Source organism: Gymnogyps californianus, chromosome 3, assembly GCF_018139145.2.
Source record: "Gymnogyps californianus isolate 813 chromosome 3, ASM1813914v2, whole genome shotgun sequence".
Taxonomy (NCBI): Eukaryota; Metazoa; Chordata; class Aves; order Accipitriformes; family Cathartidae; genus Gymnogyps; species Gymnogyps californianus.
This window is the reverse complement of record NC_059473.1, coordinates 88,516,502-88,541,329: the sequence shown is the minus strand read 5'-3', so window position 1 is coordinate 88,541,329 and position 24,828 is coordinate 88,516,502. Positions and strand designations below refer to the sequence as shown.

General features: G+C 42.6%; 1 protein-coding gene across 1 annotated transcript; it reads left to right on the top strand.

The window, feature by feature from the left end:
* Nucleotides 1-3,639: 3,639 nt before the first annotated feature.
* Nucleotides 3,640-23,427, top strand: LOC127014536 (hormonally up-regulated neu tumor-associated kinase-like). The gene is made up of 8 exons (XM_050893967.1): nucleotides 3,640-3,972; nucleotides 4,934-5,226; nucleotides 9,698-9,753; nucleotides 10,896-11,034; nucleotides 16,437-16,564; nucleotides 18,868-19,000; nucleotides 20,552-20,729; nucleotides 23,377-23,427. The coding sequence occupies exons 1-8, from the start codon at nucleotides 3,640-3,642 to the stop codon at nucleotides 23,425-23,427; spliced, it is 1,311 nt and encodes a 436-aa protein (XP_050749924.1).
* Nucleotides 23,428-24,828: the final 1,401 nt, after the last annotated feature.

The following is a 24,828-nucleotide window of genomic DNA, read 5'->3' as shown; positions in this document are numbered from 1 at the left end:
AGTAATCCTTGATTTACACTGTTCTGGGAGGAGAGTCTGGCCCGCCCTTGAGCGCATGCCTTCTTAACCCCTTAACACATGGCAGTAAGTAAATCCTCCAAAAAAGCTGCTGAACTTGCACATGCCGTAACTTCTAAAGTAAACTCCATGGCTGCCAAAAAGCGTATGAGAAGTCAGAAATAACTTACAATATGGCAGGTGTTACAGTGCAATAAGGGCATGTCTTAGGTACGTTATAAAACACAGACTGAAGTGGTTCCAGGATCTGAGAGTTATTATGGTACAGACTGTGAGGTTGCTATTTAGATGAAATTCCTCCTACCATGTCTTCAAACCAGGTTTTTTCCCCTTATTTGCTCCATTCACCACATTTAGATGCCACCATCTTGCATTTCCTTCTCTGAAAAGGAAATCCCCACTTCTCAGCATGAAACCTGAAAAGCTCTCAGTCTTAGAAGGAGCTGCTGAGCCTACATCCTGCACCCAGGTAACCTAAGCCATGTGGAAATACGAACTGTTCACAACCTTCAAGTCCTCCAAAGCAGGCCAAGCTCAGGACCTAAGCCAGCACCATTAGTACCTCAAGCAGCAGACGGCAGCAGTTAGTGGGAAAGTCAAAAGTCAAGGGAGTGGGGAGAGTTGCCAAAGCACCTAAGAATATGCGTGCATTAAAGCACCACTCTCGGAAAAGAGATGTTTGCAGTAGTTCTGTGCGTGCCGGTACATCCCTATGACAATGTCGATCCAGGAGGAGATGCTGACTTTTGTCCTGAGAGTAGGATTCTGCCTCCCAGCTAACGAGACCTGTCTCCGGCGGGATGCTGCCTCCTGACTAACAAGCCTTGTCTCCCAGCCCACCGCAGCATTGCTCCTGCACAGCAACACAGCCCCCCACCAGGTCAGCATGCCCTTGGTGCCAGTGGAAAGCACATCTTTAGGTAGGGCATTTGCATTAATCTGCAACCCCAGAAAACCAGGCTTCTGGGAAACTCTTGAGTCAAATCAGTGGGACTTCACAGCTCTAAGAATCTGACTTTTTGGCCCTTCCGAAAAATCTCACACTAGATCTCACAAAACTGGCAGTATTCACAAGAGTATAAATTAGGACTTCAAAAAGAATTACTCCAAGAAGTAAAACCCAGCCTTTCGTTAAGCCAAGGCTTCATCCTGCAATGGCAAAAACCAGAAACCAGGATCACGTTGCCAGACAAGAAGAGCTTTGGATACAGCTACAGGCAGGATTTTGCTTCACAGGAGGAAATCCAAGATGGTGGCTGCGAAGTGACAAATTCCTGCTCGTGCTGTTTTATTTCTGCTGAACGTAATGAGTTTTTTTAACTAGCCTGGCCTTCGCATAAAGTTAACTCCCGCACACACACGGCCTAATATTTTTTGGATCAGTAGCACAGATATCATGAGAAACACTTTTCATTTCAGTTTCCCTAGAAGGGTACTAAGAATATAGAGTGAAAAAGCAAAATTTGTCTTCTCAAACGTGGAATTAGTCTCCAATTTATATTAAAAACGGTTTTTTTCACTTGCTGATAGGAAAACTGTGTACCTTCTTCAGATCTGCGGTTTTGTTGGTTTGGGTTTTTTTATTTCTCAAGGAAGCAGAACTGCCTTCCCTCCCACCCTCACCCCCAAATGAATGCAAGGTGGTAAAAATATGCCACAGGGCTTGTTTGGAGAGGAGGGCTGTTTGTTTTTTGAAGCCATTAAGGTCGTCATTCCTTCTACAGTGCTAACCCTTCCTCTTTGCTGGAGATTATTCCTTATTGGCATCTCTCTTCTATCAGAGATCTGCTTTATTTGGTCTCTTCTCACACTTCTTTCACGTTGCAATGCAGCATACCACATAACAGCTGTATCACAGAGCAGAGACACTACTAGCGCTGGTGGATGGCTCCCTTCTCATCCAGGATTGCAGCTTCATTTGGCTTGTGATCAGTAGTCGTGGACTGCCTAACACAGAGATGGACTCTCTTTTGCTCCTTCTGCCCTGCCTCCCTTTTTTTAATCCTCCACTGTGCCAAAAAAAATTACTTTGAAAGGTATTTGGAAGCTTTTTGACTTCGACATTTTTCAAGGTGTTAGGCTGGGACTTTCCCCAAAAATAGCAATAGTTAACTTAGCTAGCTATCATGTTTTAAATGTTTGTTATATTTTTAAAGAGGTTTTTTCCTTTCTTCTGAAATGTGCCAGAAATATGGGGTTTCTGTTCCATACAGTGGTTCCCCTCACTTTTATTTTCTTGTTTTTAGTGGGAAAGTTGATGAACAGTGGTTTAGGAAGACGGGAAGGAGGCAGAGCAAATAGTAAGCACAAATCAAGGAGAATTTCCTCGTTCTTCCCTCAGAAAACTGTGTCTCCTTTGTTTCTGGCTTTCTGTAAGGAATAGAAAAAAGCCACTTAAGTTAGCAAACAAAGTCCCATTCCAGCTGGGCAACTGATATAGCTCAAAGCGTGACAACTGAGTATGTTATGAAGAGAAAACCTGCTCAGCTTAGTGGGACTTTATCTTTTACTTAGACACTAAAAGGCAAGGGGTTGCCCTGTGCCTGCAAGCAGCTGCATGCAGATGGCGATGCATTGAACTCGCCCACAAGAGTTTGAACTGCAAAGCGTACAGTAAATAATTTTGGATTTTAAACAGTTTTTTAAAAATTCCTTCTCATTTTCACTCATCCTGGCAAATTTTTGCCCTTCGTGAGCTTTACAAGTCAAATCAGGCAAGCAGGACACCGCTTATTGTTCAACTCCAAGTGACGAAGGGTGGAGAAAGGATTTGTCATCGCACTAAGTTCTGGGAAGGGCTTTGGGTCCCTAAGATTTCACTGTACTCATTGGAGAGAGATGGCAACTCCCAGCTCAAATTGCAGGTATGTGAAAGCGCTGTCTGGAAAGGCTCTTTTCTCTCTCCATGACTTTGGAAAGAACCCAGGTAATGAAGGCAGATATAGATAGACAACAGCTGTAGAAAAAAAACCCTCTTTTCTTCTCTTCTTTTTATCAGTCATTGCTGTAAGGAGGAAAATGCTCACACAGACACACACACAGAGACACACAGACAGAGACTCTCTCTCTCCCCCCCCCGCCGCCCCCGCTGCATTTTACAGAACAGGAATCAAGTCCCAGGAAACGCAAGATACCTCTGCGAGACCTGGAGTCAGGCTGGGGCCCTGGGACTTAAATGTGCTACAAGTGCATATATATTTATATGCTTTACACAGCAAATGTGTAAATGCTTGCACAGCATCAGGTACATAACTCAGCTTTGCATTCATGCTACCACGGTGGTTTTAGACTAAACTTGTGCCCTTGCACGCCAGCAATATGCACGCCAGGAAAACTGTGGCTCAGTTTAGTTTGGTGCAACTTGCACTGAGTATGTGTTTAGGGAACTATTGTAGGAGGAAGAGAGCCATATATTCCAGGCTAATGCTGGGATTACGTGTCACCTGACTCGGCAGCTCTGGCGCATTAACTGACATTGCGTATCAGGTTAGGTTAATAATCTACCACTTGGTTCTGCTTGAGCAGATCTGTGTGCTCAGGCAAGAGATCAGTGACAAACAGAGTCTCGGAGGGAAAGGATTAGTTGCTCTGTGATCAGCAGGATGGCACTTGCACCACAAGATGTACAAACTTAATGCCTGGATCTGCTGTGAATCAGAAGCTACATCTGGAAAGCAGCAATACAAATCTGACTCTCCAGGGATGCCCACAGCAACGAAAGCAGGCTTGGATGACAAAACGACAGATACTGGCAACGTGGATGGGATATTACCAGAATGGGAGAAAAACTTAAAGGATATAAAAATACCTCCTTGTTTTAACAAGATGCCCCAAGAGACTGGGAAGACTTTCCTTCACTCCAAACAAGTTGGGAATTACCTAGTAGGCAAAATGATCAACAAGGGCTCCTTTGCCAAGGTGATGGAGGGGCTGCACATCCCCACGGGGGAGAAGGTAAGCTCCTAATGAGAGAGTACCACGCACTAGGAATCACAAGTAACCTCACACTAACTTCTGTCAGAAAATTTCAGACCATTTAATCTGCAAACCACAATCTACTCAATGAATTATCCTCTGAACCTTATCCTCATAAATTAACCTCATAAATTGAGTTTATTGCTCATGTATAATCAGTCACATGTGTGAATATCTATTGAGTGCAACTGTTTTCACAATTATAAAACAATAGAGACAACAAAGATATCCTCCCACTGAAAGAGAACAGGATGATGGCATAAGTACAATTTCAGATCTGCTTTCCCTGATAATCCTCACTGAGTAATTCGTGCCGCGTATCTGACCTTTAAAGCTATGGACAACACTTATTGAAAAGCCAGCCGCTCCAACAGCAATCATTTATATGGCAGGACACAGATAACATCTGTTACCTCTAGCTCAGTCGGGCTAAAATAACGTACCACCAGATGTAACTGTGGAAAGGTGGATTACTATCTAGTGGCTTTTTGATTTTTACTTTTCTTGTGGCTTCAGTAGCTTCACTGCCTGACTAGCTTCCCAAACCGCAAACAGTCTAATCCCAGCCCACTATAGCCAGTGTCTTGAGTGGCTTTTAGACCAATCCAGAAGGAAGCATGTTAGAAAAAAGATGTGGTACAGTACAGATGCAGTTACCAGTCAAGCATGTAGGGATTTTTTGCATTTGAGAACATTTCATATATGCGTATTTATTAATGCAATCAGAGGGATAGATATGACAGAGTTCAGCCTTCCTGTTTTGGCCTTCAAGAGAAATAAAAAGTGTATTCTTCTATCAGGAATGTCTCCCTCTGTGATACTGATTATCAACACCATGTCAAAACCAGCTTCTCCCACATGTCAGCTTACTCCCTGTCCTTCTGAAAATTAATCTGGGTTGCAAAGCTTGTTGCCAATTTGCATATATTCTGCAATTTAGGTAGCCATAAAAGTCATTGACAAGAGAAAAGCCAAGCAGGATTCCTACATTTTAAGAAACATGAAGCGTGAGCCACGGATACACCAGATGATTAAGCACCCCAATGTTGTTCGGCTATATGAGACCTTGGAGACTGACAACTCTTATTACATGGTGATGGAGCTGTGCCTCGGCGGGGACCTCCTGGACAGAATTTGTGACAAAAAGAGGCTGGCAGAAAGGGAAGTAAGGAGATACACCAGGCAAATTCTGTCTGCAGTAGAGCACCTGCATTGCCAGGGGATTGTTCACAGGTAAGATGTTTCCCCCCTTCCAAACAACAGTAAGAAAAGAAAGTGTGCAAGAACATAGAGTGCTCTTCCTCACTGAGAGCATTTCTTTAATTTTCCGTTGTAAAAAGAGGGATTGCAAAGAAGACTATGTTTTCTCAGCCCATCTTAATAAAGCATTTTATTCTCAGTGGTGGTAGAAGATAAGCTGTTACGCACTCCTTGGGGAGTAAAGTAACAAAGTCCAGGGATAAAAGCTGATGAGTGCAACAAATCAATACTTTGCCATGATTATCTCAGAATCAGCTGGTGACAAACATGTATCTAATTCAAATATTTCAGTGTGGCTATGCATATAAATATTGATTTCATTTGGTTAGCCACAACGTATTGAAATAACCACACGTCACTCAGGACAGAAGATCGAGGAATCACAGCTCACTGCTTGGGCAGAGAACATGGTACTGTGGGTCCAGGTCTGTGGCAGATCGCTGACCTTCCACGCCGGCTTTTGCATTACGGGGACACACCACGACTTCAGCCACTGCTAGAGGAACCTGAGCAGCCCACGCAAGGAGAGCTGATCTTCTTCCCACCACTGGGGATCTCGGCGCATATGCCAGGAGCAGCAGAATAAGGACTTCCATTTTAGGTGGGAGAATAGGCAAGAAGCAGTTTTTCCCACCATTTTTCTGTTTTACTTAATAATTCTTGGTCAATCAGATCCTTGATTTTAAATGGTAAATGAACTCATCAAGAAAGCCCCCAGGACCTAACAACTAATCCAGCTGACTGTATCATTACAGCAACCATGAAACAAATAAGCTGTGAATGTGATGGCTTAGCATTTACAAGTGCTTTGTGACTTGAAATGCTTGCAATCCAGCACTTAATTATATTAGATTTGTTAATTAATAAGGAATGGACAAGAAAGAAGTAGTCAGTATCTGACCTAGATAATTTAAAGAACAACAACAAAAAAAACCAGCAGAAAATAAACCCAAGGGGCTTCACCCATTTAGCCCAGGCTGACATCCCTGCCTTGCTGGTTCCCTAACTAATCTATTTTACAGCATTTCTTCAGTGCTTATGATCATAACATTTATGTTCTTCCCATGACAACATTCCTCATGAATTTCTCAAGCCCTCTTCCCTTCTTTTTGTTTGGAAACAGCTCTTACCAGTGAGCAGGGGAGTAGCCTGACTTCTTCCCCTACTTTTATTTTCTTCTGTTGGTAACGTTGTGCTAGGAAAGCTTTGTGAGAGAGAAAAATTTTGTTGCACACCATGAGATTAGCCAGGTACAAAGTGGTGTGAGCTCCTCCGGAGACTTGCTTTACTATCAAACCCCCCTAACCAAAGGAAAATTCATCCCTGGCTCTCAAGCGCCTTGTCATAGGGTTTATGAAGTTGCATGGTCCGGCAGGAGGCCAGCCGCCTTGCTAGGTTGCAGGTGTAGGTTCGGTCAGCAGTACCTCAACTCGTGACCTGCTGCTAGCTTTGAGATTCAGAGCTGTGGCCTTGACCTCACACCAGAAGCAGACTGGGAAGGATCTGGAAAGGCTTCCCTGCTCAGCTCCAGCTGCAGTGATTTATAGCAACTCGCTGCGGAGGTTAAACCGATGAGGATAATTGTGGGTGTATCCTCTTCTGAAAAGAAGGCATCAATGTTTCCAGAAAGATGAGCACAGAAATAGGAAAGTTAGTTACCTCACAAAGTCAATCTGATTTTCTCATCTAAGCACCGAGCAAAGCTCAACTCTTTGCATTGCTTTAACACAAGGAAAGGAGGGTTCCCAAGCTGCCTGTTGGGAACAGCTGCTGCTCCATGGGGAGGGTGCTGGTAAAATCACACCAAGTATCATGGTTCATGAGATGGATAATTGTGTGCCAATACTTGGGTCTATGCCTGGGGCCCCTTTATTTTACTAGAATGGAGGTGCCTGGTGATTGCAAAGTCTCATTCCTAAGAAGTGATGATCTTAGGAATTTGCTAATTTAATTTACTTTTGCTCTTATGGGCATTCCTGATTTTTAACCCTGGGATATACCTCAGAAAAACAGTATTTTCTATTGTCTTAATAATATACTTGATGAAAAACTAGCCAGTTTTGTAACTATTTTTAGTCCAAATTGATACCGCTCATCAGAAATCCTGTGCTATGTTTTGACAGCTATTTTGTTTCTTGAGCTTTCCTTTTCTATTCAGCACTAAAATCAGCACTGATCCAACAAATCCTTATGGCTTAAATTAAAGTTGAGTCTACATTTCACAGTAAAGGTAGTACCTTTCTTGTTCACGCAAGATCACGGTTGATTTTGATGCCACAGTTGCCAAAATGATCCAGATGGATCATTGACTCACTTGCCTGTTCTCCCAGCACATAGCATTTTACTGTGCCAGATATAAGAAGGCTCAGGCACAAGATCAGGTTCAACAGCTTCATAAGCTAACACTCATCAACTGAGCTTTGCTAACTATCCCTATGCCTGTTGCAGACATGGCCAAGTGGTGAGGTAATGCATCTGAGCTTAAAAACCTCAAATAAAGACATATAAGCTAAATCACATTACCTTGCAATTGGATTGAGCTAGCGCATGCGCACAGTCAGCTACCAACTCCTAAAGCTGGCGCTTGCTAAGTGACAGTAACTTCCTTGTATGTACAGTTCCTAATTTTTCCTGGATATTTTTCCTGGATATTTTCCCTTCTGCCATATAAAAGTGTCATATATCCTTTTGAATCACTACTGGGCCAAAGACCTGGAGAAGCATCACAAGCTGCCCCCTAGGCACACTCTCTGAAGTCCCCATGGGAATGAGAAAAAATTCATGAGGTTGCTTAAAACTTACAACATTTCTGGGAAAGTTTCGTTTGGAAAAGAAGAATGTCTTTGATGCAAGATATCTTCTGATGCTATGTAAACTTTAATAGTGACCATGATCAGGTTTTTCAGGCAAGAAAGCATACATTTTTACTAACTGTGTGAGCACTCAGCTCAGCCTATAGAAGAGCAGTTGTGGCAATCCATTGTAACATTATTTAATTGTAGTGTAGTAAAATTCATCAGAGTGCACTGTGGGGTGCTAAATCTGATAGAAATGTCAGATTGGCAGTGGCCTGAAACACAACTAGTTTTAAACCACACAGTTTTAGTGCACAGGGTTATGTCACAGGGATAGGCTATGAACAAAGTTATCCTAAATCTACCTCCCAGCTTTTGGGCACTGGCTTATTTGCCACTCCAGAAAACATGCTATTCAAATTAAAACCAATTAAAAAGTTATCATTAAAACCATCTCCATCCCGCTCCCAGCCTGGGGCAGCAGAGGGTTTCGAGTGCAATGCTGTCCCATCCAGAACCACGGAGATAAAAGGATGCTCCCATAAAACCACCCATCAGGACCACCAGGTACACCTCCAGACGTAATCCCCTGCAGCAGCGCAGTGCTGCTCGTGCAGCACCAGTCCTCCCAGCCCTTGCTCCTTGCTCCTGTCCTTGTTCCCATCCCTCCTTCTGGTTTGTCCTCCTGTACTCTCCGAGGTCTTTGGGCTGACGAAAGTGCTTCACGACTTCAGAGAGTGCGGGAGGGAAATCCACATACCCAGAGCCACTTCTGAAACTTGCTCTGTCCCCCTGCGCCCCCCGCAGAGCCGAGGGAAGCCCCCAGCGGCACGCGGGAGGCCGTGATGGGAGCCAGCAAAGCATCGCAGGCTCCTGGACCGGCTCCCAACACCCAAATTACACTGGCTGAGGATTCCTCCACGCTGCAAAAGATTTCAGCTGCCACTTCAGGCGCTCCCCACAGTGGAGCAATATTCTGCCTTTTGGTTTGAATTTGTAAGGATATAAATGTTCCCACAATAAGCAAGTAAGCACCTGAGCCAGCTAACAGCATTTTTCCTGCAGCTCTGAATTACGACCTCCTGCGGGGGCGGCTGATACTGGTTGACCCTCTTTATGTAAACATCACTGCAGAGATGTCTCCACCTTCAGGGTATCTGTCCCCTACCCAGCTTTGGTACACCTCCCCTCTTCCGCAAGCAAGGCAGACCTCACTTCCCAGTTCCCTTCTCATCCTTCATACCTCTCAGGCACGATTCACTCACAAAGAAAGCAGAAATACTCAGCAGTGCCCAGTACTTCAAACAAAGACAAAAAAACTCTGGTCCAAGTATGTGCAACTTTCCTTTTTACTCAAAAGAAGAAATAAATGCTGTTCATTTTTTTAAAAAAATACATCAGTAGAACGGGTGATTCCTATAATGAATGATCTATTTAAAATATATACTCATAAAATATTCCCTGAAATACAGAAAGTTTCCATTTTCCCAACTGAAAACTTCAGGAAGGAATAAGGATCTTGTTACAATTGTAGGCAGAGCTGTGCAGAACTATTGTTATTATTTCAATTAAACTTTGCTAAAAACTATCTGCAAATGGTTAGCTGGGACATCAGGCATCTTAAAGTTTGCTTTCTGTCTTCATTTCAGGGACCTAAAAATTGAAAATTTTCTTCTTGATGAGAACAACGACATCAAAATTGTTGGTAAGTGCACGCTATCTGTGAAGCTTGTTTTCAGCTTTTTATTTTGTGTGGCTTTCAGTGACAGTTCAGCTACTATTTAAACAGCACATTTTATGAGTGAGCTTGTGATTATTCAATAAACATATTCAAGCATTTAGAATAAATGAAAGTTATGAAGTATAACTTAACAGCTTGTTTATTTGAGCTTTAACTAAAACATATTTTTAAGAGAACAAGGAAAACAATTTTGCCTATTGTTTTCCCTTGTGTACTGCTGGAGAAGCAAGAAACAATTACAGCTTTTATGTGTAGAAAGCTGTTCCTAGCAGAAGTGATTTGTAGACAAAGAAATAAATCTTCTGGGGTGAAACGCAGGTATGGACACATTAGCTTCTGTCGAGTCATTACTCCAACTAGAAACCTCATCATTTGGTATGTGTTTAAAAAAAAAAAAAAAAAGACTGTTGGTCACTAACAGAAAACTTGCTAGGATTGTGAAGCAAACATTTATAAAAATGAGGGAATTTGCACCAAGCAGTTAACACGGCGCAGAGAAACATTAATTTTATTCTATGGAAACTGTACAGAAAAATCCCCGCAAGGGAAGCTCACTTTTAGAGACGCCACATGTTTAACCCAGTGTTTCCCAAACTTTTAAAAGCTTAACACCTCTGAGAAAAAAGGCACCAACTCTTCACCCCTGTTTTATAGCCAGCCAGTCCTTTACAATCACACCTTTCTCTTCCCTCCCCCTTGCACACATGCACATATACAGAGAAAAAGGCTTAAGTTAGCACATTTTCCCCCACGTTTACAACGGGCTAAAGCACACCCAGCTGAGCCGAATGCTGTAGCTCATTAAGCCATGCTAATGCAGCTGTGTAGCTAAGCTCTTGCACTAGCATACAGTCAACTGAGGCAAACTCAAATAGCTAAACCAAAATCAACCAAACCAGACCCATGGCTGGGTAACTTCACTGTTACTCCTCTGTTAATTCACGGCACATTTATTTGAACCCAAATTGGCATCCACAGCTGAGACATCAACAGATGCTACAGCTAGCTGCTCTTTTCATCTTTCTCCTATCTTCAGCCAATTGGTAAGGTTAAAGCATTTTGAGAAGAGACTAAAATTTCTTTGCCTTTGTTTTTGTGACCGTCAGATTTTGGACTGAGCAACACTGCAAAGTTCGAGGGTCTCTCCCAGGAGCTGTTACATACCCAGTGTGGAAGCCCAGCTTATGCTGCCCCAGAACTCCTTGCTCATAGGAAATATGGTCCAAAGGTGGATGTCTGGTCCATGTAAGTAGATCTAAAAATATACTTATCAAAACACTCTCAGCACTGCATGGTTTAGACAAGACTCTGATATAAATGAGTTGGTGGTGCTCAGCTTTGGGGCATCAATGGCGAAAGCAGAGATATATGAGAGAAGTGTTGCCAGAAAAAAAAACTTATGGGTGTGAAAAAAGTATCTTGAAATTTGTATCCATTGCAAAACACTGGAGAAAAAAACGAACGAGCAATACACATGCTATTCTGGAGAAACCCTGCGGCAAGGGAAGTCAGCAGAAGGTAGGGTATCTGGATCTAGGAGCCTGTTCTGAAAAGACAGAGAAAGAACTTGCCTGTACCAACCCCCTCAGATGAACCCCACACACTCCTGTCCTTCTGGCACACAGGTTCAGCTGATATCTGAGTAACTTCTGTCAAAATCTGGCAAATGGGCATTTTCTGTCTAAGGCATATTTTGCCAAAAGAAGAAATCTAAATAGAAAAATTTAGTCTCAGGGACACACAGACCAAAGATGTGGCTATAGCAGAGCTATGAGGCCTTCATCCATACCTTAGCTAAGCCCTTTATACCAGATTATGATAAAAAGGTGGAGTTATTTACTTCATAGGTGACACAAACCTGAATATACTCCATTTTCCTTCTTCATTACATCTACAGGATATATCTCTTATAATAAAAAAGAATGCAGAACGTGCCATCAGAAGAGTAGTTTTTCACACAAATTATCTATCTCAGACTTTTCAAATGCATTTGCAGTTTGCAGTTCTAGCAGCCAAGTTGTGGGTTTTTTACTTGACAGTTTTTCTAGGTGGAGCTGGGAAAATGATAGTATATTAAGTCGATTTTTGTATCCTTTGATCTTCATGGATCTGGATAGGAGAGCAGCTCTCCATGTCCATCATTTGTCCAAAGGCAGTTCACGTTTATCTATATGTATATATATTGTCATGGTTTAGGCCCAGCCAGCAACAAAGCACCATGCAGCTGCTCACTCACTCCTCCCCCCTCGGCGGGATGGGGAGGAGAAAATACAATGAAAGGCTCCTGAGTCGAGACAAGGACAGGGAGGGATCACTCACCAATTATGGTCACAAGCAAAACAGACTCGACTTGGGGAAAAATAAACCAATTTAATTTGTTACCAATCAAATCAGAGTAGGATGATGAGAAATAAAACCATATCTTAAAAACACACCTTCCCCCCACCCCTCCCTTCTTCCAGGGCTCAGCTTTGCTCCTGATTCCTCTCCCTCCTCCCCCGCAGTGGCACAGGGGGACGGGGAATGGGAGTTGCAGTTAGTTCGCCATACGCTGTTTCTACTGCTCCTTCCTCCTCGGGGGGAGGACTCCTCACACTCTTCCCCTGCTCCAGCGTGGGGTCCCTCCCATGGGGGTCAGCCCTCCATGAGCTTCTCCAACGCGAGTCCTTTCCACGGGCTGCAGTCCTCCACAAACTGCTCCAGCGTGGGCTTTCCCACAGAGTCACGGCCTTCTCTGGGCCCAGCCACCTGCTCCGGCGTGGGGTCCTCCATGGGCTGCAGGGGAATCTCTGCTCCACCGTTAACCTCCATGGCTGCAGGGGGACAGCCTGCCGTCTCACCACGGGCTGCAGGGGAATCTCTGCTCCGGCGCACCTCCTCCCTCTCCTTCTTCGCTGACCTCAGTGTCTGCATGGTTGTTTCTCTCACATATTCTCACTCCTCTCTTCACTGCAGATCCTCTTCCTCTTTTTCAGCAGTCTTTTCCCCTTCTTCAATATGCTATCACAGAGGTGCAACCACCGTCACTGACGGGCTCGGCCTTGGCCAGAGGCGGGTCTGTCTTGAAGCCAGGGAAGCTTCTAGCAGCTTCTCACAGAAGCCACCCTTGTAGCCCCTCCCTCACTACACAAACCCAACGCAATGTATGTGCCCACGTATCAGCTTCTCCTCAGCTGTTTTGATAGTGACCATATGCCTGGGTCTGAGTGTTCCACCTAGAACACATTTTTTAAGCCCGTTTCTAGCAGGTATGATTCAGGGCATAGAAGATGAGCATGAGTAATATAAACTAAGCCAAATCTTCATCTAGAGCTTTAAGATTAAAAACGCCAGTGGCTGGTCAAATGCACCTTCGTCCAGACTCCTTCCACCTATTTACAATTATAACCATAATTCCTTGAAGTATCTTAACTAACAAGCGTTAGGGTAAAAATCCAGCTACTGAAGCCAATGATAAAATCCCGTGAATTTCAAACAGCTCACAAGGCTTGTAAGAGTAATCGGACTTTTTGGCTTCGAAGTGCCACCTCCCACCCCATCCGACAACCATATTCATCTAAAGGATCTTGATGTTCTGCTTCTGTTCAACACACAACGCTGCATTTGATCCAAACCCAAACCACCTCATTCAGGACACCTGCCAGAAGGAATGGGAGGCCTGGATGTACAGAGCTGCTCTGAACTGGGACGTCCCACTCGCTAGTCCAGCTGTGAGAATACAGAGTCTCCTTCACGAGTTCTCAGCAGTCTTTACTAAACTGTGTATTCACAGAGGACAAAGTGTTCTAGTTTGCTCTACAGGGTTGCTGGTAACTATATATAGGCATCTGATTCACGTATCTAAAATAGAAGCTTAGCATTCCCGTATGTTCAAAAGAGAAAGAGGATTTATATACACATAAATATATAATGTACATTATTCCTCTCAAGACCTGCTTCTGGCAGATGTACCATATATTAGGGTTTTGACCTAACTATGATTCTTATACCTCAGCTTCCTCTAAATTTACAGGGTATGAATGGTATGCAAAGTTAAGGATGAAGGGACAAATTCTACCAAATTACTTCAGTATAAGTCTGGATTTCAAGAGTGCTACTCTGAATTTATGTAGACATAACACAGACGAATCAGGTCTAGAGGATGCTGTCAGCACTTAAATAGGATAATACTTATTTCACATTTCAGATGTCTGAATGAGGGCAAAGCAGTAACCTTAGAACCATTTACTGAGCTCGCTCGGTTAATAAACATCACATAACAGGTCAAGGGCTATATAAAACTTATATATGGCCCTTGGTGTTTAACATAGACTTATTCTGCATCTTAGGCATAAAGCATATTTACAATTTAAATCTGAATTGTTCACATTATCATAGTGGAAAAGGGAATTCTGATGGACTAAAATATTAATGAGAAAGATAAGTTACTTCTACTGTCACAAAATAAGTAAAGGATTACAGATCGCCTGGGCTCTGGAATCAAAAGATTTCAGTGTAGTGCAGAAATACTGACTTGATGCAGCAGGACTGAGAAGGATTCGTTACAATGGGAACCAGAAAGCCATATTCAGTCAAAAGCACATTCAGAAAACCAACCAGATTCAACTGCAATACAGTTAAGGCTCCTATGAGGCAACAGCGAACAGCGGTGCCTGTTTTGCCTAATCATGACTTTTGTGCATAAGATTTTAAAGATTCTTTGGAGGACTGGAAAGTGATTAGCTTTCATGCACCAGCTGAACTGAGGAAATAGCTGCTGTATTCAGACAAATCCAGATAGTTCAGTGGGATAGAGGAGAAGCAGTTTGTTATAGCTAATAAACTTTCAAGTTTAACATACCATCAGATTCCAGCTACAATTAACACTAAGTGCATTACTGTTAACTAGTTACAATTTGTGTGTAAGATTTTAAAAGAGATTTTAGGACGGCAGCTCCATCCATTCCCAAAATTCCCGTACCTTGGGGATTTCCCCATCTAGTAGGCTGATGAAAAGAACTATTGCCAGTTTATAGCACCAATCACGTATATCATCACCAGCAATTTAAAGTGCATGGTAGTGTTTGCAGTGTTGAAAAGAAAAATGTATTTAATGTTGTAATGACATTAGAGATCCATTTGCACTGCATATTACTCCACTCATCAGAAAATATTCAGGGGCCCTTCTCTCGCTTCAACTCCAGTTACATTTAATCCATGTGCTATTGTGTATTATAGAACAACAATCCTTACTACTTCAGTCAACTCAACGTCGTTTCATTGCAGTATGTTTCCTTTGTATCTCTGTACATTTTTACTCAAAGGATTCATCAGGGAAGTTTTGGAAAGTGTTACATTCAAGGACTAGATTTATCAGAAGGTTTGGTAAAGTGAGAAGAGATTAATCTCACCTAAATTTAGCCATCTAACAACCAGGCACCTGGGTATACTAGGCAGTTAGTGTCCTGTTATTGTCAGTGCAGGGAGATAGCTCATCTCCTGAGGTACTTAACTGTAGCCTAAAATAGCTGTATAGCATAGCTGTGACGAATCTCTCTTGGAATGGCCCATCTCTTTCCATTGATAACTACTGATATCTAGATTTTAGTTCCTTAAAGTGAGGCAAGATAAGTCCTAGTCAAGAGTAATAAAAAGCATTTATCCATAGGTCACTGGTTCAAATGCAATCCAATGCAACAATGAGAAAAAGGTGTCACCATCTTCTCATGGTTTTTCAATGGGGCCATCATCTTCTCATGGTTTTTCAGCTGCCTGAAAACATTAAAAAAAGGTTGCAGTTGTGCAAACCAAGAGCAGATCTGTTTCACAGATAACATCGTCATCATCTGCACTAATGTACAAACCAGATCAATTAAATTAGAATTGCGTGAATTCCTAAAATGACTGTCTCGACTGAGTTCAATAGAGAAACAGCAAAGGATGGCAAAGAGAAGTTTTGCTGTGGTGGAGCAGCTCAGCTGGAGCAAGGAAGTACCATGGAGAGTGTTCAAGGAAACCTTCCCGTTCGCAAACTCGGGACAGCTAAGCAAGTTTCCCAAACGTTGGTACTTCTCCAAACTGAATGGCAGACCTTCACAAAGTTTGCTGATCACTGCTAGCAGACTGTTAGTCTTTCACAAGAGTTAAAGTTTTAAGTCTTTAGCCAACAGCAAGCTGTTACCAAACGAATGCCTTCTAGGCATAAGTCACACCTAATTTAGCAATCTGAGCAAAGCAAGAAGAACTGAATTACTATTTGGAACAAGATCTATCACATCAGTCCCAGCTCTGTGTTGTCACTCAGCCTCCAAACCAAAATGCTTTATTCTAATGGGCTGGGTACACTACACTGACACTCCAATGAGCTTATTTTAAAAATAAACAGCAGGTTTCCACTTTCAACACTGCAGGCTTTCCAGTTGCTCACTGTACGGTCTATTTTATACACACTTCCCACAACATTCTTTTCTAGATAAAATGGCTTTTACACAAAGAAAAAAGACATAAGATGTGTATTCAGTACAACATGCTGCTTACAGGTAATTTTTAACCTCATTCTTGATACTGAAGGCAAATCTCTGAAACCTGACTCATAGCTTTGTGGGATTTTTTAACAAATATTTATTAGCATTATATGGAGCTCTGATGTTGGTCTTTTTCTTTGACAGAGGTGTAAGCATGTTTGCTATGCTAACTGGCACGTTACCCTTCACGGTGGAACCTTTTAATATCAAGCAACTACATCAAAAGATGTTAATTGGAGAAATCAGCCCTATTCCATCAGATATCTCCCCTGGTAAAGCACTTCAATTTTTATAAAGAATACTGACGTATAAAAGGTCTAACCCATGTAATAAAGTGAATTTAGCAATAATGCAATCTTCTGCAATTCTTTAGCAATAATGCAAAGATAGTTCTCAAAAGCTCTAGCCAGAATTGCAGCCCATGGCTCTAAAACCCAGAAGTCATGTTGGTGTACATACACTCTGGGTTAGCATTCCAAAATTTACTTCCTCAAAGCTCAAAATTCTGCTGCTTTACAATGATTCCTTGTCCTGGTTTCAGCTGGGACAGAGTTAATTTTCTTCCTAGTAGCTGGTATAGTGTTATGTTTTGGATTTAGTAAGAGAATAATGTTGATAACACACTGATGTTTTTAGTTGTTGCTAAGTAGTGTTCATACTAAGTCAAGGATTTTTCAGCTTCTCATGCCCAGCCAGCAAGAAGGCTGGAGGGGCACAAGAAGCTGGGAGGGGACACCGCCAGGACAGCTGACCCAAACTGGCCAAAGAGCTATTCCATACCATGTGACGTCATGCCCAATATACAAACTGGGGGAGTTGGCCGGGAGGGGCTGATCGCTGCTGGGGAACTAACTAGGCATCGGTCGGTGAGTGGTGAGCAATTGCATTGTGCATCACTTGTTTTGTATAGTCTAATTCTTTTAGTATTATTATTGACATTTTATTATTACTATTATTATCATTATCATTATTTTCCTTCCTTTCTGTCCTATTAAACTGTCTTTATCTCAACCCATGAGTTTGGTTTTTTTTTCAATTCTCTCCCCCATCCCACTGGGTGGGGGAGTGAGTGAGCGGCTGCGTGGTGCTTAGTTGCTGGCTGGGGTTAAACCATGACATTCCTATACATCTCTGGCTTTAGTCCCTACTTTCTCTCCACCTGGACTAGCATCTTCTCTGTTGACCATCACAGGCTTGGGCCCCTTCTCACAGCTGTTACTGTGCAGCTTCACTGACCAAGTCAGAAAGCAGAGCAGAATGAGACATGTTTTGCCCAGCTATCTACCAGCATGAGTTCAGATCTCCCCATCGTTTTGAGCAGCTTTGCTCTGACGTTAGGCAAGAATGAGCCTAGGAACCAAGATTAGCTTCAGCAGCTGCCTGCAGCCAAGCACTGGGAAGCAGCAGATAGTTCCAGACTAAGCTAGCTGGATCTAGTCTGGAGTTACAGTATTAAGATAATATGATGATTCAATTTCTTTTTCTCCCCCAGTAAATGGTATGAGGATATCTACCATAGCTGTCCAGAATATTTGTACATTAGTCTCTCATTTATCTTTCTTTGGAGATTGGTTGCCAGATAGCAGCTCCATTTTTCTACAAGCCCTCCATAGCTGTAATTATTATATTTCTGATTTTTCTTATTTATGCTATTGTTATAGCTTCTACTAATAAATGCATTATCTCTGCTTTTCTACAAAGCCCACACAGTTAGTGGAAGATTGCGGATAACTCCATTGTTCCCTTGCCCCTTGGGAATTTAGTGAGAGAGCCGTAGTAAACAAGCTTTGCATACTTTAGATCTAAGTTCTTCTGAAGGAGATTACAAGTGAAAGGAGCAGTATGTTCCCAGTTTAATGCTCACTTGCCATTTTGCTCATTTCAAAACATCCCCAAGGAATATGGAAGAATTTGGTAGAGTTTTCCCAAGAAGAAAAAAACAGAGAGGGACTTCATGCAGTGTTGGAGATGAGTGATAGACATATGGGAATGTTTGAGCTTTCTCTGTCCCAACTCCAGGAAGCCAAAGCACAATATGTCATCTGAGCACACAGGTCCATCTCCCTCCCTCGATACAGAGAGTTTTATCAATGAGATTAGCTTTTTTGTGTGAGGAACGTAACTCCTGGGTAGTCAGCTGGCACAGAAGTGCCCCTTCTCAGAGCCTTGATCAAATGCTGAGTGGGCACAATGCTGAGAATGCTATTGATGTCATAGGCTGCATTTAGTGAGTTAAATCAAGCAAATTAGGAAGTGAGGTCCAGTGCTGTATCTACAGCAGCATCCATAGGTCCATAGCATGCCTCCCGGCACGGTTTGACCCATGCTGCCCACCCTGCTCAGGCGTCCTTGGGGGGAAAAGGGTCACCACATGGGACCACAGCAGTTTCAGAGGAGAGCCGGAGCTGTTTTATTCAGCAGTGCAGAGGTAGCCCTAGAGACTGGATTTTAGCTGACGTTCTCACAATGTGGAGAAGCAGGGCAAGTGCCACATTTCTGAAAAAGGAAAATTTTGCACTGCCCAAATAATCTGATATTACTAGTAAACGAGCCATTTCATCTGAATACTGCACAGGAGCTGTACACTTCATGCAGTCCTTACTTGAGCCTGACCCTGCTAAAAGGCCTGGAGTCAAAGAAGCAATAAAAGACAAATGGCTGAACGAAGGCTTCACCAGGAAAATACTGAATGCTACCTATGAGAACAGGTAACAATTTTCACATCTGTCTTCTAGCTTGAGATTTCAGGATTTGGGATTTGGAGGGGAAGTGTTGGGGTTTTTAGGAATTTTTCTGTTTTGTTTATTTTAGAAGATTTTTGTTATCTACTCAGGGCTCTTCCAAAATGACAGAATTTTATTTCAGAAAACACTACATCAACTTTTCTAACCACGGATTAATTTTATATAAGAGGAAACATCCTTACAGAACTGCTTATATCCATTGTATCAATAATTTTGTTCTCAACGTGCCTCACTGGTGCCACTAATTTCTAGACAGTGTGCTTCTAATCCTTTCCTGCAAAACTAGGTCTTGCATGCCCACCTGAGGGAATGACATTTTTATACTACACTGAAGTTCTGGTTATTCTAATAATTCTTATTCTCATCCATCTTTGTAACTGGCCTTAACTAGTCTCCATTTTTTCTTAGCAAGCCACTTCATGGTTTCAGATTATTATAAAAGTTTGAAATAGATATGTGCAATATGACACTTCACATAAACATTGCCGGCTTTCGAGATGTTATTCATCTTTCATACTGGGAGGCTGCAAAGTATACTTTGCATGTCTTTACCTAATTTCAGTGATGGACCTTTTACATCTTCCTCACAGCTGAAAGTAGCTAGTCATGGGTCAAACATTTTGTGCCCAGATCATTCTGTAAAAGTCAATAGTTTACACTAATCGAAAAAGAGAGTAATTTAGCCTATGTAATCTGCACCATCTGCAATGGTGTCTACAGGACACATGACAGGTTTTCCTACCGCAATCCAGGCAATCCACTGCCAGTCACAGCCAGGGCTATTAGAAATCTATGCTCAATTTGTTCATTTCTCTGAGAATTGCCCACCGTTCCTACCTTTGCCCTCCTTCCTTCCCCTCAGATGTGTCTGTGCCCATTCATACTGAAGTTTGATAAGTTTGAAAAAATGTCTTAGGAGTCTCAGAATCCAAGGCTGTCGTATTTCTAAAATGCCTTTACTAGACTTAACTACTCACAGAAGCCTGTGAATAAAATAATTATCATTATAACATAACCAGTTTTATTTCACAATCTGATTTATATAAAAATAAAGATCCTCCTGTGAATCCTTAGTTCTTTTTTTGTCCTTTGAGATTTTCCTGCCTTTGGGGCTCTTCCTGTCTTCTTACGCACATGCACACACACTATCTCTCTGCTAATCCATTTGAGACTACTGTACTGAGAACCAAAATATACACACTTGATTAAAATGAGAAAATGCTGTTTTCCATCTTTTAATTTTTCAAGCTTAATCCTGGTGGGTGTCCTTTCAGAGTAATCAATTATATCAGCAATAGAATATTTAATAATGCAGTAACAGAGCCTCAGCCCAGCAGTGAAGTTAGCGTAGCCAGACAGAGGATTTTTGCACAACTGTGTATCATAATTTGGCTGTACAATCGACTTAGCCTACTCCAGCTACACCACAAGAAGTGTGTTGTCCGCTTACTGTAAATTCTGACATCGTTCCTGGATGCATCATTTGTATTTAAATACTTTTTCCTAATATTTCAGACTTTGCCCCAGTGAATTGAATCCTGTTGTTTTAAACTACATGACAGAAATGATGGAGTTCAGTCTTTCAGAAGTTATCAACATTTTAATAAACAACAGACCCTCTCCTGCCATGGCTTCTTATTGCTTATTGCTGAAGAAACTGCTCAGGTACCAGAAAGACCGCAAAAGAGACCAGGTAAGATATTATGATCATGACAGGCATAAAGTGCTCCCTGGCTTCTTATGAGGAACATCGTGACAGCCACACAGCACGTGAAAAAGGTGGTTGTCCATGGAATGGAGATAAAACTCATCAAAAATAGTAATGAAATTGCAGATCTGGGTGCAGTCTCAGGAAATCTATGTTCTGGCATTCTCAGAGGTGATTATTTTAAGAGATTTTTTTTCCCAGAGATAAATATACCCTTTTTTTATGACTAATGAATTTTAAAAGTGGGCTGCTGGTTGTAATAGGATTGAGAATTATTGTGCTTTACATAAAAGATTACTTTTCCTTTGGGAAAAGGAGCATTAGCATCTCAGTGACCTCGCCATCCCTTCCCTTTCTGACTGGTCCGTGAGGGACTGATCCAAAGTCTGGGGATGTGAGTGGGAAGCTGTGAAAGTTGTAAAATCTTTTCCCAGCATCTTTTTTTGTATTTTTACCACTGTATCTTATGCTCACACTCCAGCTCCAACTCACTCAGGGACATGGAGTGAGACCAGAGGGGACAAAAATTTAAAAAATAAATTCAGAAAATTATGGTAATCGCTGGTAAGGCCACAATTAGTTAAAAAGGCTGTAAGCTTTTCTTTTACAACCGTCTCCACTAAGGGCTTCACAGCTCAGTCATAAAAATTTTGCTTCAGGCAGAAACTAGGCAGACAGGAAGCCCAATTCCAGCTTCTAACACACAAGTGCAATGGGAAAAGTTTCAGCTACAAAACAACACACATCAGCGATTAGCCTCCCATTCAAAGCCTTCACCCCAGAGAAGCTGTATTTTGAGAACGTCCAGTTGACTCCTCTAGAAATTATTCAGATGAGCTTGAGCAGATCCAGATCTCTACCCCAGCACACAGCCCCAGGGTCGCAACAGCCTGTGCAGTGTTTGCAGGCAGAGCCATAACTCAAAAATATGAGTTGGGGAGTGTGTGTGTGTGTGTGCGTGTGTGTGCGTGTGTGTGTGTATGCTTAGGGGGAGGAGGCTTTCCTTCACATATGCGATTTTTTTCATGTTATAATTTTAAATTGGATCTGCTAAATCGTAAGTCACTCAAAAAGAGCCATATTGTGAAGGCTATTGACCAGCTTTCTTGAATCTCTGGATATCAAGCTGATTTACAGCCCCTAGAGATCTAGCCTTCCAGGCACGTGGTAGTGTTTCACGTCCTCTATGACCTCTTTCAGCATCCTACCCGGGTGGAAGAGGGAAGCGATTGTGTGCATAAAGTAAGTTACAAGTGGATTAAGGGGCTGCGTTGCTTCCTGCCACTCATGGCATCCAAAATGCCCTCTTAAGGCAAAGAGTCAAGCTGAATTCAAGCACAGACCCCAAAAATGGCTCTGATTGTAAGGTAATAACACTACAAATTATTGTTTTGAAGACCTAGTGGATATATATATATTTCCCAGGCAGGCTGGATGTTTTGGTAGAGCAAGGAGGAAAAGAGGGGAAGTTTAACAAAGGAACGACTGACACTTTCTTTCTCTGTGTTGACATTTTTCCAGTCAAAGGTTTAAACCCAAACCAGTACCAACCCAAAATAACCTAGCCAGCTACCAGCTCAAAACAGTGGTGGCTTTCACAGAATCACAGAATCACAGACTGGCTGAGGTTGGCAGTCTGGAGGTCATCTGGTCCAACTCCCTTGCTCAAGCAGGGCTGCCTAGAGCTGGTTGCCCAGGACCATGCCCAGATGGCTTTTGAATATCTCCAAGGATGGAGACTCCACAGACTCCCTGGGCAACCTGTGCCAGCGCTTCATCACCCTCACAGTGAAAAAGTGTTTCCTGATGTTCAGAGGGAACCTCCTGTGTTTCAGTTTGTGCCCACAGCCTCTGGTCCTGTCACTGGGCACCACTGAAAAGAGCCTGGCTCCATCCTCTTTGCACCCTCTCTTCAGATATTTGTATATATTGATGAGATCCCCCTGAGCCTTCTCTTCTCCAGGCTGAACAGTCTCAGCTCTCTCAGCCTCTTCTCATAGGAGAGATGCTAGAGAGAAGAGTCTTTGTGGCTCTTCACTGGACTCTCTCCAGTACGTCCACGTCTGTCTTGTACTGAGGAGCCCAGACCTGGACACAGTACTCCAGGTGTGGCCTTACCAGCGCTGAGTAGAGGGGCAGCATCACCTCCCTCGACCTGCTGGCAACACTCCTCCTAATGCAGCCCAGGCTACCATTCGCCTTCTTTGCAGCAAGGGCACGTTGCTGGCTCACGATCAACTTGGTGTCCACCAGGATCCCCAGGTCCTTTTCTGCCAAGCTGCTTTCCAGCTGGGTGGCCCCAGCATATGCTGGTGCCTGGGGTTGTTCCTCCCCATGTTCAGCACTTTGCATTTCCCCTTTCTGAACTAAATCTAGCGGGGACATGTCTAGCGTGTGAACTGGGTATGCGCTCTGGGGTCTATTCAGTTGTGTCATATCACAGCTCCCCATTTTTACATCTTCCCTACGTCCCTTTCCATGTAGCTCCCAGGTGTGCAGTTCTTTCTTCTGCACCACAAAACAATGCTTGTCTGCAAATCTTCACATGTTCAATGTGGGGACTTCTTAAATTTGCTTTTAGACAGACAGAATCTCCCTTTGACGGCTTTGCAGGGAAATGACTCACTTTTAGGAGGACATCTTTGCTGAGAACCTGAAATACAGGCACAAGCTAGATGCCTAAATTTGGTAGAGTGGATTCTATAATAAATAATACCTTCTAATACCTGTTACTAAGACATAGAAATTAGGAAATTAGAACAGAACAATTCATACCATCTTTCCATGTTTTTAAAAGTTTGTTTCCTCTTGTTTGTGAGCACAAGGTTTGTAAATGCTACCTTTAAACTCGTAAACACAAAGCCTGCTACTCGTACTATTTAGAGATTATTCTGTTATCAAAGAGTGTTTGTAAAACTCATAGGTTTTTTTCCCAGATAGTCACTCTGCCTCATTTGTTGCTTAATTTCATCCCTCTACTCTCTCTTACATTCTTCTGCATTATGAAAATTAATATTTCTCCCTTGCTAGTAGTTAGGCTCTGCAACTATTTGTAGTTAATAATGGTCACCTCTCAGCTGTTTCTTATTCAAGCCTTATACACAATTAACGTGTGCAATCACTCCTTCCCAGGAGCTCTTTTAAATCACGACTATCAGTGCTACCACCTTATGCCAGTTTCTCCAATGTTCCATAATATTCATATTGCCCAGAAAGGCTGGGGTTTGGGCAAAAAGAGGGGAGAGAGAGGGGAAGGCTGGCTAAGAAATCAAGTTGGGCGTTCTTACTCAATGCTCTTATTTTTCCAGTATCCTCTGGCCTGTTCTTCAGCAAAAGCTACTTTATGCACATGCTTACACAATGGCAAAACTTAGCCCTAAGCGTACGCAAAGTATATAGGGAAAAGAAAAGAATACATCTCTTGGATCCCAAGGCGGAGCCCCACACGGGTGGCATGACGTTTTTGGGCAGAGGCAGAGCCAAGAGCAGCCCCCAGCTCCCCTGGAGCCTAGCCCACGCTGCGCTGGCACAGCTCTCGGAGGAGGCAGCTGGCAGGGCATTATCTTGGGGGGAGGATTCTCTGCTTTGGTCTAAAAGAGGCCAAATTCAACCACCTCTTTGGCAGGCTGCAATGCACTTCTCCGACCACCCGGCCACAGAGGGTTGAAACCGAGGAAGAAGCGTAAAGATTGTTAACAGAGTGCGAGGGGGAAATTTGCCACTTTTTCTTCATCTTCTGTTGAGATCCTGATAATGTTACTGGAGCTTAATTACAACAGCATGGCTATTTGATATTTGTATTGCAAATTATGCCAAGGATATTTCAAAATGCATAGATAGATGTTCTTTCTATTCTGTATAATGCCAACTATTTGCTATTTATTGCTAGCAGTGTGTGATCTGTCTTTAAATCACATAATTTCCTTTCAGCTCTCCAGATCTTGCAAATGTATGCATCTGCTTTAACTTTAAGTATGTGAATAGTTTCACTGAGCTCAACAAGACAACTTGTGTGCATAAAATTAAAGCACAGAAATTAGCATTTGCATCTAAATGAGTGCAAATTTAAGTCTAAATGACTGAA

Coding starts and splice junctions, on each gene's coding strand:
- LOC127014536 (XM_050893967.1), top strand. CDS start 3,640: ATGTACAAACTTAATGCCTGGATCTGCTGTGAATCAGAAGCTACATCT. Junction 9,754..10,895: donor CAACGACATCAAAATTGTTG/GTAAGTGCACGC, acceptor TGTGACCGTCAG/ATTTTGGACTGAGCAACACT. Junction 11,035..16,436: donor AAGGTGGATGTCTGGTCCAT/GTAAGTAGATCT, acceptor TTTCTTTGACAG/AGGTGTAAGCATGTTTGCTA.